At 44.1% G+C, this 17,372-nt stretch overlaps 1 protein-coding gene and 1 long non-coding RNA gene across 2 annotated transcripts in view; one reads left to right on the top strand and one right to left on the bottom strand.

The window, feature by feature from the left end:
- The window catches only part of LOC143319942 (uncharacterized), a 29,132-nt gene extending 13,708 nt beyond the window's left edge, over positions 1 to 15,424 (top strand). The window contains exons 3-4 of the long non-coding RNA XR_013077108.1: positions 1,502 to 1,730; positions 4,596 to 15,424. This is a non-coding gene — a long non-coding RNA (uncharacterized LOC143319942). The remainder of the gene's footprint in view (positions 1 to 1,501; positions 1,731 to 4,595) is intronic.
- Positions 14,569 to 15,421, bottom strand: LOC143319939 (uncharacterized). The gene is made up of 2 exons (XM_076729225.1): positions 14,972 to 15,421; positions 14,569 to 14,717 (listed from the first exon to the last, which is right to left on the bottom strand). Exons 1-2 carry the CDS (start codon positions 15,419 to 15,421, stop codon positions 14,601 to 14,603), a joined length of 567 nt encoding a protein of 188 aa, XP_076585340.1. The 3' UTR covers positions 14,569 to 14,600.
- Positions 15,425 to 17,372: the final 1,948 nt, after the last annotated feature.

Raw genomic sequence — 17,372 nt, 5'->3', positions numbered from 1 at the left:
AGTCACGACATATTGCATGTACGGGTTAAGTAACTCACCCATCCTCAGGGTCAGGTCGTATCAAACAATACTCAAGCCCACCACGTTTCTGAGCTCTCTCATCCTCTCCCCCTTTCCACCTGAACTTCACAATCAACCAGGGCACACGCATCCCTTCATCGCAGCATCCTTTCTTCTTCCCTTGCTTCAACCTTTCCTATTACATCTGCATCAGCCACAACAGCTGCTCATACTGCAATACCCATCAGCTCTGTCGCTCCATCCACTAACGATGCAATTATTAGCTAAAACCTCTTGTTTCCTCCTGTTTCTCCTCTTCCCCTTCCCTTTCCCCACCCTCACAACCCCCCACCCCATCACGCCAATGTTTTCAGTGTTTCCCATTATCCAACACACCTTTTCCTTCCACAGCTCTGCAAGTAGCAGATCCTAGCTCTCTCCCCACTTATCTCCAACTACCTAACAGTTTCTCCCTAGCCACTGCTCTACCTCCAGTATGCCCAGTCACATCAGCCCAACCATTACCTGTGTCACCCACACTCATGCAACAGATCCTCACCAGTAACTATGTTGACCTTGCTTTACTGATGTAGGACGAACAAGACCTCTAACTTATCCTTCTCCCTCACATTCCTTCAGGAGAGCTGTTCCAGCTGCAATGAGTTGTTTATCATTCAATCTGTTTGCAGAAAGGTGCTAATGCAGATAGACAGGATGTCTGGCCTAAAACTTTCCGTCCCCCTGTAATGATCAGGCCCTTTATGGTCATTTCATGTGTTCTCATGCTCTGATCTTTAGCCTACATGAATGTCCTTCATAGCCTAGAGCTGTAAGGAGCCTAGAGTATATGGCTGGTGAAAGCCAATTCTCATAACAAAAAGGCAGGTGGCACTCTGGTTGTTGACAGTCTTGTCTCCTCTTCTCTGGTTGTGATGTCTATTGCATTTAGATCTGGCATTCACGCCTTGACCAATTATATTCTGTAATGTATATCTGATTACTGTACTGGGTTTGGTCAAACCCAACATGATAAATGTGAACTTCTGTCTGACAACTAGGCTCATTCTGGCGGTGCTCCTGCGGGAGCTCTGTCAGTCTGAGACCAGCGCTGTACTTTATATGTGACCTTAATAAATACTTTGACTGTGAACTGAAGATTGCTTCAGACCGTTCTTGGGCTTTCAACAAGGAACCGGGCTAACACCCCCATTTCTCCAGGAGGACTGGAGGGGAAAGGCGATCATCTACAAAGGATTGCCTATCAGTTAAACTGTTTTCATGGAGATGCTAATTCTTTCTTTACAGCTCCACACCAGATGAAGGTGTTAAAAATGTCTAAATGGACAGTTTCCAGGCCTCAGAGAGACCTCAAGGATCAGATAGTACTGACAATTTGTAAATCAGACATTCCTGTAGCAAACTGTTTTGTGTGTCTGGGTATTTCTTTTCTATCTCATCAGGATAATGCATATGTTTGCTTCAATTCCGGATGTTTCCACAGCACTAAACGCAGCCAGCCTCAACCCATCTGTCTGGGTCAAATAACTCGCCTGTTGCAGACACCGGAGGTCGAGACCCTTGAAACATCTCTGTCCAAGATTGGCTCAGTACCGTGGTTCAACTGGCTTCCCCCGTTAGACCGCAGGGCAGACCAGAGACACGAGCAACAGCTGGGGCCCCCTTCGTGTCAGTTCGGGACAGACCGTCACCACAGCGTCGCTGGCACAAAAGTAGGCATTTTCATGCAGTTTTGAACAAAGAGTTGGCGTCTCTGGCAAGTGGTTCCCCCACTGGGGAGCGTCAGAGATCACAGGGGATGCGGACAATTTTATCTGCGCCAAGGTTGTGAGGTTACCAAAATTATATTTGTGCATATTAAATTTATAAAATCCCAATAACACACCCAATTGGATAAGAAGAAGCTGTTTATTTTTGCAAATAAAAGTTTGTAATTAATCACTAGTGTGTGTATGCAGGTAGGAGTTGGGGTTGGGGGGCCTAGCTTGTCTTGGGGAAACAGGCAAGGGGGGCTTCAAGGAAAAAAGGTTGGGAACCACTGTCTTAGGTGATAACAATCTCAATTCTCGTAAGACTTGCTTAGTCATTCATTCAAGAAATTAACATTACATTTGCATCCTCATTTTTCCTTCAACTACTTCTCACTATTGCCAAACTCATTCTTTGATTATTTTGCTATAGTTTCTTCATCCAGTTTTTTGTGTTACATCATATAATCCATATTATTTGTCATATTATTCATTATTCATATCCATTCTCATTACTGTGTCAAATAAGTAATACTTTTCATTTAAGTTGTTGTGAGACGGTGCCCTTTTGAGCTGGAAATAGACAATCACTGTATTGAGAGCTTACGCTTCAGAGTATCAGACTGATCTATCATTTATTCATTACTTATTATTCAATCAGAATTAAAAGATATAATAAATAATATCCTTCTGAGCTGACGAAGGTTGATGCCCCTTTTATATTAACGAGTGCAAACATTAAACCTAAGGGTTTAGTGACCTAGTTCCCCTACACTGATCCATCCATTCACATGTAATCTGCATATCCCAAGGGAAATATAAACCGTTCTAGGACCCCTCCACCTCAAACAGCTAACCCCCACTCGTTCCAAAGAACTCACAATAGCCGAATTTGCATTCTCTTTTTCTTTATCCTCTTCAATACGAGGCCTATTTTGTCCACCTCCTATCCAAAATGACCTACCTCCCAAAAAAATAGAGTATATCTTCACAATTACAAGGGCTGTATGAATAATCTTGGTCTCATAAGAAAGATAAGACCTGTGAGATTACTACAGAAGTGTCAGAATCAAGATATGTGTTACTGTGTCAGAGTAAATTCATCTTGAACACAGCAGAAATTTTTAATTTATATCTCCGCCTAAAAACAAAAACATTATTTTGAGTGAAAACCACCTTGAAATCATGGGATAGTAGCCAAATTCATCTCTGAATTAGTAAAGTAATATCTGATGAGTAACTGTGCAAAAGTACATGCCAAAACAATGAATCTGGGCAGTTTTACAGATGTTGTAACACAGGCGCTCATCTGAGAACTGTTATCTCTTTTAGGCACACGGAGAATCTTCACTGTTGCGGCCTTTTTTCTGCTTGCTGTTGTTCTTAGCTCTCATAAAAGGACAAAATGCAAATAAAACGGTAAAATAACACCTCGGGCTGCTCAGCAGGGTCCTCTGTGAGCCGCTGTGAGCGCTCTGCCTATTCACGTGTAAATGAGACGGAGATGTGAAACTAACTGCACAGTTTGACCAGTCTATAGCCCCACCCTTAGGTTGCAATGCCTCACACTGCCAATTCCTCTACACCTGCTCCCTGTGGTGGAGCCCATTCCAGACCCACTTGTCCCCATAACCCAACCAAGCATAGCCTGTGGAAGCACCTCAATACTCCCATTAACATCTACACCTTAGCCACCAAACTAAAGAATCACCCTGACCGCCAGTTCGTCAATTTCCTAATACAAAGATTGACCTACGGTTCCTGACCAGGATTGCAGATTGTGCCAGATTCCACATACATATGTAACACCTTGCAATCAGCCATATCAGACACAGTAGACAAACTCAGAGCCTCAAAAGTCAGAGAGTCAAAGAAAGCCTTCATTATAAGTGTCTTTTCCAGTCCACCCTTTCCAGGGCAAGGAGTCTGGTTGTCCAAAGTAGACATCACCAGTGCCTTCAAAGTTCTGGCACCTTTTTGGCATTTACTTGAAGGGCGCATACTACTTTACAGTGCATCTCACTTTCGGATGTAAAAGCAGCCCCAAAATATTCGATTCCCTTGCAGAATCACTCTGCTCACCACTATCCTCACCCCCAGCGGACGCTCTCACCACTCTCACTACCTCATTCCACAAACTTGGAGTTCCCAATTCCCCAGACAAAACAGAAGGTCACAGCACATTATTAGACTTTCTCGGTATCACCCTCAATCCCCTTACTCATTTCAAATTTCCTCCTGGCCCACAGGTGCACCAAACACCAAGAGGTTTCACTTCTAGGACACCTCCATTATGCCACTCGCATTATCCCACAAGGCCGATCATTCGTGTCACACCTCCTCTCCATCGCCTCCTCCGTTCCATCCCTCCACAACTACGTCATGCTCGACAAAACATGTAAGATGGAGCTAAAACTGTGGCACCAATTCTTTTCATCCTGGAATGGTATCGCCTTCTTTTATGACAACCACATCACCAAGCAGGAAAACATGCACCTGTTCACAGACGCTGCCCCTTCCATTGAATTTGGCAGCTGCTACAGCAGAAAGTGGTTCTCAGCCGAATGGCCTAGCAAATTTGCAACACTCTCCCCTTCCACCACCATATTTGGATTGTATCCCATCATGATAGCAGCCATTCATCGGTGGCATGAATGGTCAAAAAAGATAATCGTAATCTACTCCAACAACACTGCCATCGTCAAGACATCATGCCATTCGTTTGGAAGCTCACCTTAGTTTCAGCTCAACACCAGTTCATCATCCATGCATCCCACATCTCAGGCCACAAAAACTCAATCACTGACTCACTCTCGTTTCTTTTTCCAGAAATTCAGGCAAATGGCTCCAACTTCTGACTGTTTTCCGACTCCAGTCCCACCGTTTTCAGCCACCACTTTCAACTAAGACCAGAGCTAGAAAGTGTACGGATTGCTTCTCAAGACGCCATTCTCAACAGCATCTCCCCCCAGATGCTCTAGTCTTATCTAACCAGATGGAATTGCTTTAAACCTTGGATTTTTTTTTTTTTTTTAGATGTCTTCAGCTGTATTAGTGTTTTGTTTGCTTGTTATTTGAATGAGTGTAGTATGAGAAATATAGGATAAGTATACCCATAAAGCCCACCTTTCTGTTTACAGGGAATTTTCAAAGTAAAACTGCTGCATTTATACAGAAAAAATGGCTAAACAGAAATATGAATCTCTCATTAGAAGTTTTGTTGATTCATTTCTAGAATTTTTAATAGATGATCCAAAAATATATAACCAATTATGGCTTTAGTGGGTCATCATATACCAATTAAGTCCATACCAGATTTCTCACTTATGTATTTGTCCCAAAAAAGTTTTCCAAGTCCACCTTATGATTGTGAAAATATTTTATTTATTTATTTTTTTTTTTTTTCAAATTTAACCAGACTAAAACAACACATGAACTAAGTCTGTTTTACATCCATAATAGTTAACTCCCATTTCAAATCTAGTCATGTAGCATGCTTTTCATGCTGCTATACCCTTTAAGCCTACCTGTTAAAACCCCAAAACAAAAAAACTTTTAAAATTAACTGATTGGTAACAAGTTGTAATTTCTCATTGCATGTTTTTTCTTTTATGTAGAGGGACCCTGCTACACGTATCCAACCATACAACTGATGGACAATGCCGATCACTGGAAGAGTGTTCAGTGTGGTGAAAGTCAGCAGAGAGTCCCCTAGTATGTATTTTGCTTAAACATTGCATACCCACCACACCTGAAAAAGACTGATGTTTCCTCAAAGGCCGGTATTGTGGCCAAGGGAGAGAAGTCCCTGCTAGTCACTTGACTCTGAGTGATCCACCTTCTGTGCAAGATCATCATGCCTCAACTGTACCAGTGCCCAAAGTGCACTTGAAGGATATTTACTCTATTGAAGTTCATCTCACATGTTGGACTTGTTCACATACCTGAACCAAATTTTATTATCACTTGTAGTGTAGGTAATTGATGCTTTCCATTTTAAGATGAAAAACATAAATGTTGCACCCTTTAAATGGTATTAATTAAAGGAAATTTAGTCCCAAAAGGAAATGAAACAGTGGCCCTTTAAACCTGAGAGAGGGCAAAATTATGACACAGAAAAACACACTTCCTTATATAGGCAACAAAAATACCTTTAACTATCCAATCTGAACAGTTAGAAAACACTTACTATTAACACAGTTCAGTCTTTATGTTCACTTCCTCAATAAATCAAATATTCACTATTTGCAATCTATGTGGGCCACCAGAAAAATAACTTAAAAGTCCACAATAAATATGAACAAAAACCAGTTGCAGGTCTGAACAAAGCTAGCTGGTCCACACACCGACTTGGAGGGTCTGGGAACTCGGTGACATTCACTCTCTTGCAGAGGGCTTTCACTCCTGATGGAGGTATCCAACCGTCATCCCCGTCACTCAGGTTCCTGGAAAGCAGGTCTGCATCCACGTTCTCTAGGCCTGGCCTATACCCATATATTATATTTTGAAAGGCAGCAGTGCAGGTGGGGGTCCACCGATCCCCAAACGGCTCAGATTTCTTAAAGTAGCTGGCCGTCTGACATGCTGCTTTCTTGTCACCATGTGTTGGCCATTTGTCAGGTCTGTCAGAGGTCTTACAATAGCTGAGAAATTGATGATGAATCATCTATAGTAGCCACTCCTCGTGCTCCTCTAATGTCCTACCAAACACTATTAGGTCATCGAGGTGCACCAGACACTGGAGCAGGTTCATATCATAAGGCGTTGAAACGTAGCAGGGGCTCCCGTGATGCCTTGGGACATCCGCTCAAGCTGAAAAACCCCCAAGGGACATATGAAGGCTGTTTTCTCCTCGTCTTCCATGGCCATCGGGATTTGGTAGTAGCCATTTCTTAAGTCCAACACTGAATGTATACTAAAAAACATGATAGTGTGTCATAGCCTATTTTTGAGGAAACTGTAAAGTTTCTTCTTTTAACTCTAGGATTTACTTGCTATCAACTCTGGGATGTAATTAATATCAACTTTGAGATTTATCCCGGGGTTACAATTAGAATTTTGTTAATGTGTTTTATACAAAATTAATATCCTAAATGTGAGTTATAAAGTTGAGTTTTGTTGCGATTCTGTATGTTACACTCAGAATTTGAAGTTTTCTGTTTAAGTTTGTAAAACAATGCTCTACATGTGTATTTTGTATTCAAAACCGACTAATGAACGTTTCAAAACCTGATGCTTCCAGTGTAACCCTGCATATGAATTAAGAATTTGCAATTTTGTAGGAGTATTTTTTACTCAGTTTTGTAAATACGTTTTACTCTTGGCGCTCAGACAAACAGCCAAAGCTTTAAATGACTGACACACACCGTTTAAAAGGCCGGTGCAACTTGGACTATTCCGCCCCACCCCTCTCAGCGTGGTATGTTCCATCTCCGTGATGGAGTGCATGAAGATGCTATTCAGCAGAGTTTTGTTTACTTAGTCCCAGTGACTAGTCGAGTAATAATATGGGTGCTCCTGCATTGTCTTTGCTTTGTGTATGTCCATTGAACAAAACTTCATAAGACAGCAGAACAATTAGGTGTTCTAATCCAGCAGCTTCAGGCAACTACCCTACCTGCAGACCCCAGGTCATCCAGTCTTGTAGATACTGATCAGCAGTATTCAAGCCTGAAACAGCAGCCCATTAAAATCAAGTCAAGCTTCCCCCCGCAATCCTGGGAACAAAGCTGCTCGACCAGCAACCAGCGACCCAAAACCCGTAAAGAATCATCTGAGCTGTTCCTCAGTGACTCGTCTAGGAGTGAGGGTCCTGAGGATAGCCATGACAGCTTAGCATTGCACAGACTTCAAGCTTCACACTCAAATGAGTATGATGATACACCAAGGAAACAGGACAAGCTACGCAAGTACCATCACTCCAGTTACTGAACGCCAAGCACAGTAGTTGGACAGTTCTCCTCATCAGCTCTGATCATCCTCATCTGATCACACCAGTTGAGCCAGTACACTTGGGACCCCTGGGTGGCCCTGCGGCTGTAAAGACCTGTCTTGGTTGGACCCTTCAGGGACCAGTACAGGGAATGAGGCAGTATCTGACACAGCAGCAGTGTTTATTTATGTCCTCTCCGTCACCACCAGTAGACATCTACAGCCATGTGGAAAAACTGTGGCAAATAGATGTTCTGCCCTGGCAAAGTGAAAAGACCTGAACCCATTCACTGCAAGACAGAGCTGCTTTGGCCCTTCTGGAGGGTAAAACAGTAAGGGTGCAGATAGACGGTGTCTACAGACATGCCACCCTCCTTTTGCGTGTTCCACACATGCCTCCACTCAAGGCACCAAAGGAGGCAGTCCTTCCACAGCTCAGAGAAAAGCTACAGAGAAAAGCCTTGCAAGAGACCCAGAGAAAGCAGCATCTTGTCGGGCTGAAGTTCAGAAACTGATCACTGCAGGCTATGTCATGATGTTGGAACCAGATGAGGAAGATACTGCAACCTGTTGGTATATGCCTCATCATATGGTGACACACAATAAGAAGAACCAGGTGGTTTTCAATTGCTCCTTCGAGTTCAGAGGTGAGGGCCTAAACAGGCTCCTACTTCCTGGACCCACTCTTAGTCCATCCCTGCTAGCAATGCTGCTGAGGTTTCGAGAGCATGCTGTAACCATCAACAGTGGCATTGCAGCATGTTTCATTAATTCAGACTGCTTCCAGATGACCAGCCCCTTCTCGGGTTCTTGTGGAGAGACGTGAAGCATGAGGAGCCACCGAGCACTTACGAGTGGAGGGTGCTTCCATTTGGTACCACATGTTCCCCCTGTTGTGCCACCTTTGCCCTGCAAAAACATATCTGCGATCACAGCAGCAAGTGTGAGGATATCAGAGAAGATGTGCTGAAGTCATTCTACGTTGACAACTGTGTAAAAAGCCTGACATCAGAAAATGAGGCCAGAGCTCTTGTAGACAAGCTGCAGAATGCAGAATATTGGCCAGTGGGGGCTTCAAACTGAAACAGTGGGTGAGCAACAAGCCTTCTGTTATTTCCCACCTCCCACCAGATATCAAATCTGATGCAGTGCAGAGTTGTGGATAGCACAAGATGAGCCAAATGCATGCGAATCAGCACTTGGACTCCGTTGGCATTTATTGTTAGACACGCTGTCTTACAAGCAGCGTCTGCTTGTGCACCCAGCCATTACCCTCCACACTATATACCAGGTTCTCGCCAATCAATACGACCCCCTGGGGTTTATCGTGGCTTATACCACTTGAGCCAAGGTGGTGGTGCATCAACTGTGGGATAAGAAGGGGGACTGGAATGAGCCATCACTCCCAGAAGATCTCCTCCATGCCTGGCATGAGCGGGAGACTGAGCTGCCTGCTCTGCAGAACATTGTCTTAGGTGCTACAGCAGTGAGTGTGAGGGAATTTTCTATCACAGGCCTTCTGTACAGTTAGGTGCCCAAAGGTCTCAAGGTTGGACAACACAGAGACCTCAGACAGAGACACATTAACATAATATTTGGAGGCCATTCTAGCAGACAGCAGATAGGAATTTTCTCCCTCTGTTCTTACCACAGAGGTAGCCAGGTCTTATAGATAAACTGTACAGATAGATACCAGACCAATTCAAGGAGGAATACTCAAGGTCGCTTTTTAAAGGAATTAGGTCAAAAGTGTCCTCAGTTAGAGGGTTGGATGTCAGGGCATACGTAGGTATGGTAGGAGCTATTGTTTGGTTTTGACTATCCAATAGAGTACCACAAATGTAGAATGTGAGTAAAGAATATCCATAATAGGGAATAGTTCAAGGAGTAGAAAAGAAAACATGTGGGGTATTAATACACCCCATTAGAAGGGACATCTTCAGAATTTGGTGTGGCACTACCTTTGGTCCACTTGTGGACATTGTGTTGCTCATCAACTTCTCCTTGATGCATCAAGCTTGCAATAAATACTTCTGTATAACACATCTGAAGTCTCCTGGTGAACTCCTTCCTTCAGCTCACAAGAATTTCCACCACAGTGAGAGGATGGATTCTGACTGCAGAACGAGGTGTACATATTTTGTGATACTTCAGAACAAGCTTATGGTTCTGTGGTGTACCTTAGGATAGAAAATGCCAAAGGCCAGGTTGAAGCAGCCTTTCTCACTGTCAGATCCTGTGTTGCCCCAAGGAGGCAACAGTTTGTCCCCCACCTTGAACAGTGTGTGGCACTAACAGGAACACAGATGGCTAAGATGTTAAAGGAAGAGCTTACTCTTCCCATCCACCAAATCACATTATGGACTGATTCAACTACTGTACTTTCCTGGCTGCACTCAGGCTCCTGCACATTCAGAGTATTTGTCCGAACACGGATCGCAGAGATCCAGGACCTTACTGCGAGAGTCATGGCGATATGTGGATTCTGCAAATAACCCCGCTGATGATATAACCCATGGAAATACGCTTTCAGGAGTTACATGCCCCCTCTGGCTGGTTTCAAGGCCCAGTCTTTCTACAGAAGAAGCCAGACCAGTGGCCTCAACTGCAGCAGGTCCCATCCATCACTATAGACTGTGAGGAAATGAAGAAAGCTACTTTCTGTGGACTTACTGCTACATTGGCCACTCAAGTCATTCCCGATGCTGATCAGTTCCAGACCTAGAGCCAGCTGGTTGCTGCCACTGCTCAGTCCCTGCAGGGGACAGCTAACACTTTGCTCGCTGCTGACAAACACAAAGAGCCAGAAAATCTTCTGCTCCAGTGAGTGCAACAGGAGTGTTTCCCAAATGATTATCCTCAGCTTATGGTCAGGAACCCCTTTCAGGCACCAGTCCCCTCATCACTCTTGCCCCAAGAGTTTGATAATTCATCAGAGTCGGAGGACGGCTGTGGCACACCACTGTTATGAGTGCTGAGACTCTACACCCGATTGTTCTCAACCCAAAGCATAAGATCACACAGCTCCTCATCCAACACTATGATGACCAACTCCATCATCCAGGTATTGAACAAGTGTTTGCAGAATTGAGGAGGAAATACTGGACTTTCAGAGGAAGAGAAGCTGTTCAACATTTTTAGCCCTGAATGCAGGAAGTGGCGTGGGAAGCCGCAGATCCCTCGCATCGCTGATCTTCCCCCAGCCAGGTTACACCTCTATAAGCCTGCCTTTTATTCAACAGGGGTTGACTGTTTTGGTCCCTACACCATAAAGATTGGTTGAAGAATGGAGACAAGGTGGGGGATCATCTTCAGGAAATCCTCAAGGCGCTCATGGTGTGTGTGTTTTTCTGATAGGAGCTACCGTTAGGTCAGCAGAAGCCCAAACGTGAGACCAGCGCAGAGGCAGAAAATGGCTCTTTTTCTCTCTCTGAGTGCATGTGTGCCTGAGTGCTGAGAGCGGGCGTGTGTGTGCGTGCGCAGCTGTGTCTCATAGAGTATGATTGGGAGGGCCTCTCAAGTTGCCGTGGCAACCTCTGAGGCTCAGTACCTCTGTGAGCACTCCTCTCTCGCGCTCCCACACACACAGACAGACATAATGGGCATATAATGTAATGTATGTGTACGCAGTCGGGCAGTAGACCCCGTGGCCCTTTCAAAATTTCCCCAGGGGAAATTGTCTAGTATTGCCACTATTAGAGGAGAGCAACACCCTACAAATTGAAGACCCTGATGATGACCCCATCCACCTGCCAGCTATGCAGGACGGCAGAGCAGTCAGAGACACCATATGCCATAGTCACTTCAGAGAGAGTCACCATCACCACCAGCACCACCACCACAGCAGTCAAATAAAGACACAATACACACTTCATTTGGTCTTCTTTATTTCCTACAAATACAAGAGCTAGTTTAGTTAATGTTCCAATACTTAACATAATTAACATAATTCACCTGTGACCATGCACCCACCTCTAATTTGTGCTCCAGTATTTCAATTTCTAGATCTGCCCTCCTAATCTGGCGGTCCACGTATTGCATTTCTTTGTTGGTTTTTTGGATTTTTCTTCAGCAGGTGAATTTTATAAATCTCTTTTACTGGTAACTGGGAATACATAAGGAGGGCATTAAATTATACAGTTGCGCATGAATTCCACAGAATGACCCTCTGGTGTTTACTGAACATCCATCTCACTGTGTCAATCTGTGCAGTGGAAGTTGAGGGACTCTCCTGCTGCTGCCCAGCCATGCCCTGTTAAAAAGGATGAGAATGTGTTAATACTTCAGTGCAGGCTAAATGTCACACTCTATATTTCACCAGAATGTTAACAAATGTAAATGGGAAGAGAACTATCAGTAACATATCAAGATGTTACCTCTATAGGCCTTTCTGGATCCCCCTCTGTTAAGGCAGCAGACACAGTTTCTTTGTGCTCTTCATCCTAGATGAGTGATATGTTTCAGTATACTTAAACTACCATTTGGCAAAATCTTTGGAGTATTGCCTACTTACAGTTACAAGATCTGCTGTGGCGTGACGGGGCTCCACCAAGCAGATAGCACCATCAGAATCTGTTGGGACAAAAGAAAAAAAAAAAGACATGAAAGGGAAATAAATATTTTTATGAATAGGCTTAAAAAAGATATATAAGCCTAGGCACATTACATTGTATAAAGGCACTTGTGTCTTGGGGGGTGAGCTCTGAAGATGAGCTCCCTCCAGGGATTCCCTCAGCCACTGGCCTTCCTAAATTCTGGCTTAGGACCAGCTCTTCTGTCTCCATTAGAGGTGGCAGTGCTGGGCCGCCACCCATTTTACGGGCATCTGCCTTCTTTCTGTTGGCTGAGCAGAAGTCTGTGTTAGTTTAAATAGGCTTAATTATTTAACAGAATAATGTATAGATGAGAAGACATTTATGTGTGTGACAACAGCATTATGTTGGGGATAAAACAACTGCATAGTCAAACAGCCACTAATATTTACTTTACAATGTAAAACATGATCAAAATGAGGTACCCCCGTTAAATTATGCTGAGGTCTTACCTGTTTCAACAATGTTCTTATATTTCATCTTAAGCTGCTGCCAAGTGCGCTTCTCCCCCACAGGATTGTACCTACATGAAATAAATCAATGAGCTACCATTCAAGCAGTTTTTCCCTGTAATATTATTGTGATTGCAAAGGACTACATTTAAACTTATGCATTGACCCGAGCAGCAATGTTCTCCCCGCCATCTCCCTCTCTTTTGCAGCTGCAGCGGTGTTGCACTTTTTACTAAAAACATGTTCAAATTTGCCGTATAAGCGCATTAAGATTTCGAGTTCTAGTGGGGTAAAAAACGTAGCCCTCCTCTTCCCTGTTGCCATGGTGACTCGTCGTGCTGGTAGAAATTGAGGGCATCCATCCTTTCTTCCGATGTGGCAGACCTCGACCCCGTCACCCCCAACATCCTGCTGATGGGGCAGCCTGATGCCTCCCTGCCCCAAGAGGTGTACCCAGAGTCAGAGCTCCTCAGTAAATGACGATGGCACCACAGCCAACTGTTGGCAGTTGACACTTCTGGAGGAGTTTCATCTGACTCTATTTACCTGATCTCCAGGCATGACACAAGTGGTGTTAAAAAGGCCGGTGCAACTTTGACTGTTCCACCCCACCCCTCTCAAGGTGGTATGTTCCATCTCTGTGACAGAGTGCCTGAAGATGCTATTCAGCGGAGTTTGGTTTACTTAGCCCCAGCAACTAGTTGAGTTATAATATGGGTGTTCCTGTATTGTCTTTGCTTTGTATGCGTCCATTGAACTAAACCACACACACGCATATACCCAAACACATGCATACACCCTGTTATTACTGTTTGGAAATAAAGTTGTCTTCACTGGAACCCCTGGACTACTGGACTGATTTAACCAGTCACTTCTTGTGCTGTGCAGTGCCAAGAATATGGCAATACGATATTTATCACAATACAGGGGTCACAATTCAATATATTGTGATATATTGCAATACTGTAAACAGGGCGACATATTGCGATTTTTAAAAATGTAATTTTAGGAAATCTTGTGCAAAAAAAAAAACAAAACATCACCACATGCATAAATCTTTTTAAACCGTTTTTATGAAATTGGAATAGTGCATTACCATCATCCATGGCTGTAACATCCAACATAACATTTTATCAGATGCACTACTTTTTGTGCAATCTGAGCAAAGGAATTAACATTTGCCTGAACATTTACCTTATCAGGTAATTAAGATTGTATACTAGTCCTTGTAACATCCATCAATATAACACTATTAACAGCAAATGAGGTAATATCTGCCCATATTAGTAAGAAATAATGCTTGCAGGATTCCTTTAGAATACAATAAACAAATGTAAACAAGAAGATCATCTGATCATTTTAACTATGATTTCACGTTATTTCACTCTGTATGTATATCGGTGCTTATTTTTTAATGTCAACTAAAAGTGCTTGCAGGATTCCAGAAGAAAAAATTTAATGTTGACACAATCATCAGGTCCAATTAACCTGGATATCACTTCTTTCAAGTTTTTATGTATGCCTGTGCTTATTTTTTAATATCAAGGTTTTTGTGGAGGAGGAAAAGCTGGTCAACATGTTCAGCTTTCAGGGCACTTCTCTGTGTGTTTACTGTGTCTCCTGCGGAAGAGAAAACTCTCTCCGCTGAGATGCTTGTGCCAGGAATGCACAGAAAACACTTTGCTGCTCTGGATAGCTGAGCGTACTCTTGTTTGTGTTCTCTCCACCAAATGAGAGGATTTTGTGGGAGTGGCAGAGGTGGTTCTCCACTAAACCTCTTAACCTCAGCTGCAGCAGCATCATGTGCAGACTTTGGTGCAGCATTGTCTTTGGCAGAGGCAAACGTAGCTCCAAGCAAGTCAGTCAATGCACATGAACTCCTTGGTCTCTTCGTGGGGGGCCGGGGTGGGATCAAACTCCTCTGACTGGTCCTCTGGCTGGTCAGTCTTCTCCACCAGAATGTCTGCTGCCTCCTGCTGAAAAACATCACAGCAACAAACAGAACAAGTATTAATTTTACAGTACATTTGGATTAACTACCACAACATAATCTGAGCCCAAATTCACCCTGCACATTTCTATTTTTATACACAACTATCCAAGTCCAAGTGTTAAAACTGAATCTTTCATTTGTATTTCTTTACTCACATACATACAGTTGTAACCATTAATGCAGCTAATAAAAACAGATTCCCTATTTTTTAGATTCTATTTTAATTTATTTACTTACATTCTGTTGCTTCTGTATGGCAGCCACCACAGCATCAGTCAGTTTGGAGTAGGTCTCTTTGGCCTCTGCGTCAGCGAGAAAGGGTAGGTCCTTGAACCTATCGAGAGTCGATGCCATGAGCAGTGTCTCCTTCTCATTGGCATATCTCTTCCCCAGATCTTGTGCTATCGCAGCCTTAATGTCCTTCACTGTCTGGGAATCATCCAGGCTGTCTTCTGTGGCCATGACAAGCTTGGCATGAAGAGGTGTAATGATGGAAAGAGTGGGTATGCTCTCCTCTGACATCACTAAGGTGGCATCCTTCATTGGCTTGAGTGCCTTGAGCACTTCCTCTGCACATGTGATATCAGTATCACTCAGTATGATGTGGTCCTTTTCATTCTTTCTGACTTCTGGTGAAAGGAGTGCTGCATAGATGGCTGGTTGTTGTTCTATGAAACTATCTATCATGTCATAAGAACTGTTCCATCTTGTGACAACGTCTGTGATCAGTCTGTGTTTTGGTAGCTGGAGCAGGTCTTGTTTGTGCTTTAGCTGGTTGCTTGCTATAGTGCTACACCTGAAAAAGGTTGTGACACACCTGATCCTGCCGAGTAGTTGAACCACTGTTGGTACTTTCAGTGCTTTCTGTGAGGCGAGATTCAGGCTGTGTGCAAAACATCAGACATGAGTCATGCCTGCAAGTCCAGCCGCTACAGTCATATTTGATGCAATGTCTGTGACAATCACTGGATCTTTAGCGTCCAATCCCCATTCAGCAACGGCCTCCTTTAACAGCTTTGCCATGTTCTCTCCTGTGTGACTGCCATGCATTGCTCATGTTTGTAACACATGTGAGTCCAGCTTCCAATCATCCATTAAGTGATGTGCTGTGATCATTACGTACGATTCAGTGCCCTCAATGTCCACGCGTCACACGTCAAAGCGACTCTCTCGGCTGAGCTAAGAGAGTCCACCACCTTTGTTTTTACCTCATTGTACAACCTGGGAACAGCAATGTCAGTGATGTGTTGTCTGGAGGGTATGGTGTTGTGATGTGACTTGAGATTCACCAGCTAGTGACATCAGGAGCAAGGACTCCGTAATGACAAACAGTAAAAAGACTGGCAGATGCAGCTTGGGGGTGGTTGCAGCAACACATACGGTGGCACAGCACTCTGTTAGGAGGGGGGGTGTCGTTCGCAGTGATTTAGAGCTGCCGGCGATGAAGATGGGTAGCTAGGGGGGTAAACCGTGTGTATGCTAGGAGGGGAGGCTGGGCACCTCCTGTAGCCAGGCCAGGGGTTATTATAAAGAGTGCAGGGCTGCCACTACTCCTGGTGTGACTTCGCTGCTGCCTGTTGCAACACCAACATTGCCGCCAGCCGGTTCCTGTTCTCGCCGTCCAGCGAAGCCGTTTCCCCGGGGAGTTGGACGGCGACACGAGCTCAGACCCCAGGGGAGGGTCTTGCCGAGTAGGCGAGTTAAGTACATTTTAAGAACATTATAAATCTTTTGTATATGGTACCTAACATTTTAATAGTGTGGAGTGGGAGAGTTGCTGTGGGGGAGTGACAAGCCTACGGGTGGGATGCTGTATGGTCCTCATTTTTAAGGTTCCTCCAGTCCGAGGGTGTTGGCGTGCCTGGGTGGTGTTGCCTTATGCTAAAAGGTTAGTCGTGTGTGCAGTGGTCCTTCAACTTAGCGTGCCATGTTCACAGGTGTGCCTTGAAGCTAGTGGCAGTGGTCCTTCAACGTAGCGTGCTGTGTTCGCAGGTATGCCTTGAAGCTAGTGAGACTAGCCTTGTGTGCAGTGGTTTTCTCAACTTGCGTGCTGTGATTAAATAGCGTGCCTTAAGGGTGTGTGCGTGTGATGCAGCCTTAAGGGAGTCTAGCGTGTTCCCCCCGTGACCTTCATTTTACCTGGCTACAGCTCTCCACTCATTTTATGAAATATTTAAGTCTTGTTAATAAAGATTGTCTTCTTTGTACATCGCCCTCGTCTGTGTGTGTGTGTGTGTGTTCAAGGACTCTGACATTTTTTGGCAAACATTGCTAAAGACAAAACCCACATTTATTACAGTGTAATGAGGCTCCAATGTGTTGACCATACTATGGAAACCTGCATTCTCCACAACACTGAGTGGGCGCATATCTTTGCAAATAAAATTAAGTATTTAGCGAATTATTTTGGTTGCACAAGTTGAGGTCAGGTCGGCGTTAAATATGATCTAACTTGGTTGAGATTGAGTTGAGAGGGAGCCACTCGTTTAACGTTACCGCTTGCCGTTTGCTGCTCTGTTAGCTGCACATCAGAGTGGTGTCTTGCCATGTGTGATCGCAGGTTCGTGGTGTTGACTGAATATTTGACTTTCGCATGGCATATTTTGCAAACGGCATGGCTCTTATCAAATTCTGTAGT

The sequence above is a fragment of the Chaetodon auriga genome, chromosome 4, assembly GCF_051107435.1.
Source record: "Chaetodon auriga isolate fChaAug3 chromosome 4, fChaAug3.hap1, whole genome shotgun sequence".
NCBI lineage: Eukaryota > Metazoa > Chordata > Actinopteri > Chaetodontiformes > Chaetodontidae > Chaetodon > Chaetodon auriga.
The sequence above is the reverse complement of the archived record's forward strand: the minus strand, read 5'-3'. Positions and strand labels throughout refer to the sequence as shown.

What these genes read in the sequence shown, in the direction of transcription:
- LOC143319939 (XM_076729225.1), bottom strand. Translation starts at nt 15,421, where the DNA reads ATGATAGATAGTTTCATAGAACAACAACCAGCCATCTATGCAGCACTC. An exon ending in CCATACAGAAGCAACAGAAT is followed by an intron (nt 14,718 to 14,971) that starts GTAAGTAAATAA and finishes GATGTTTTTCAG; the next exon opens with CAGGAGGCAGCAGACATTCT.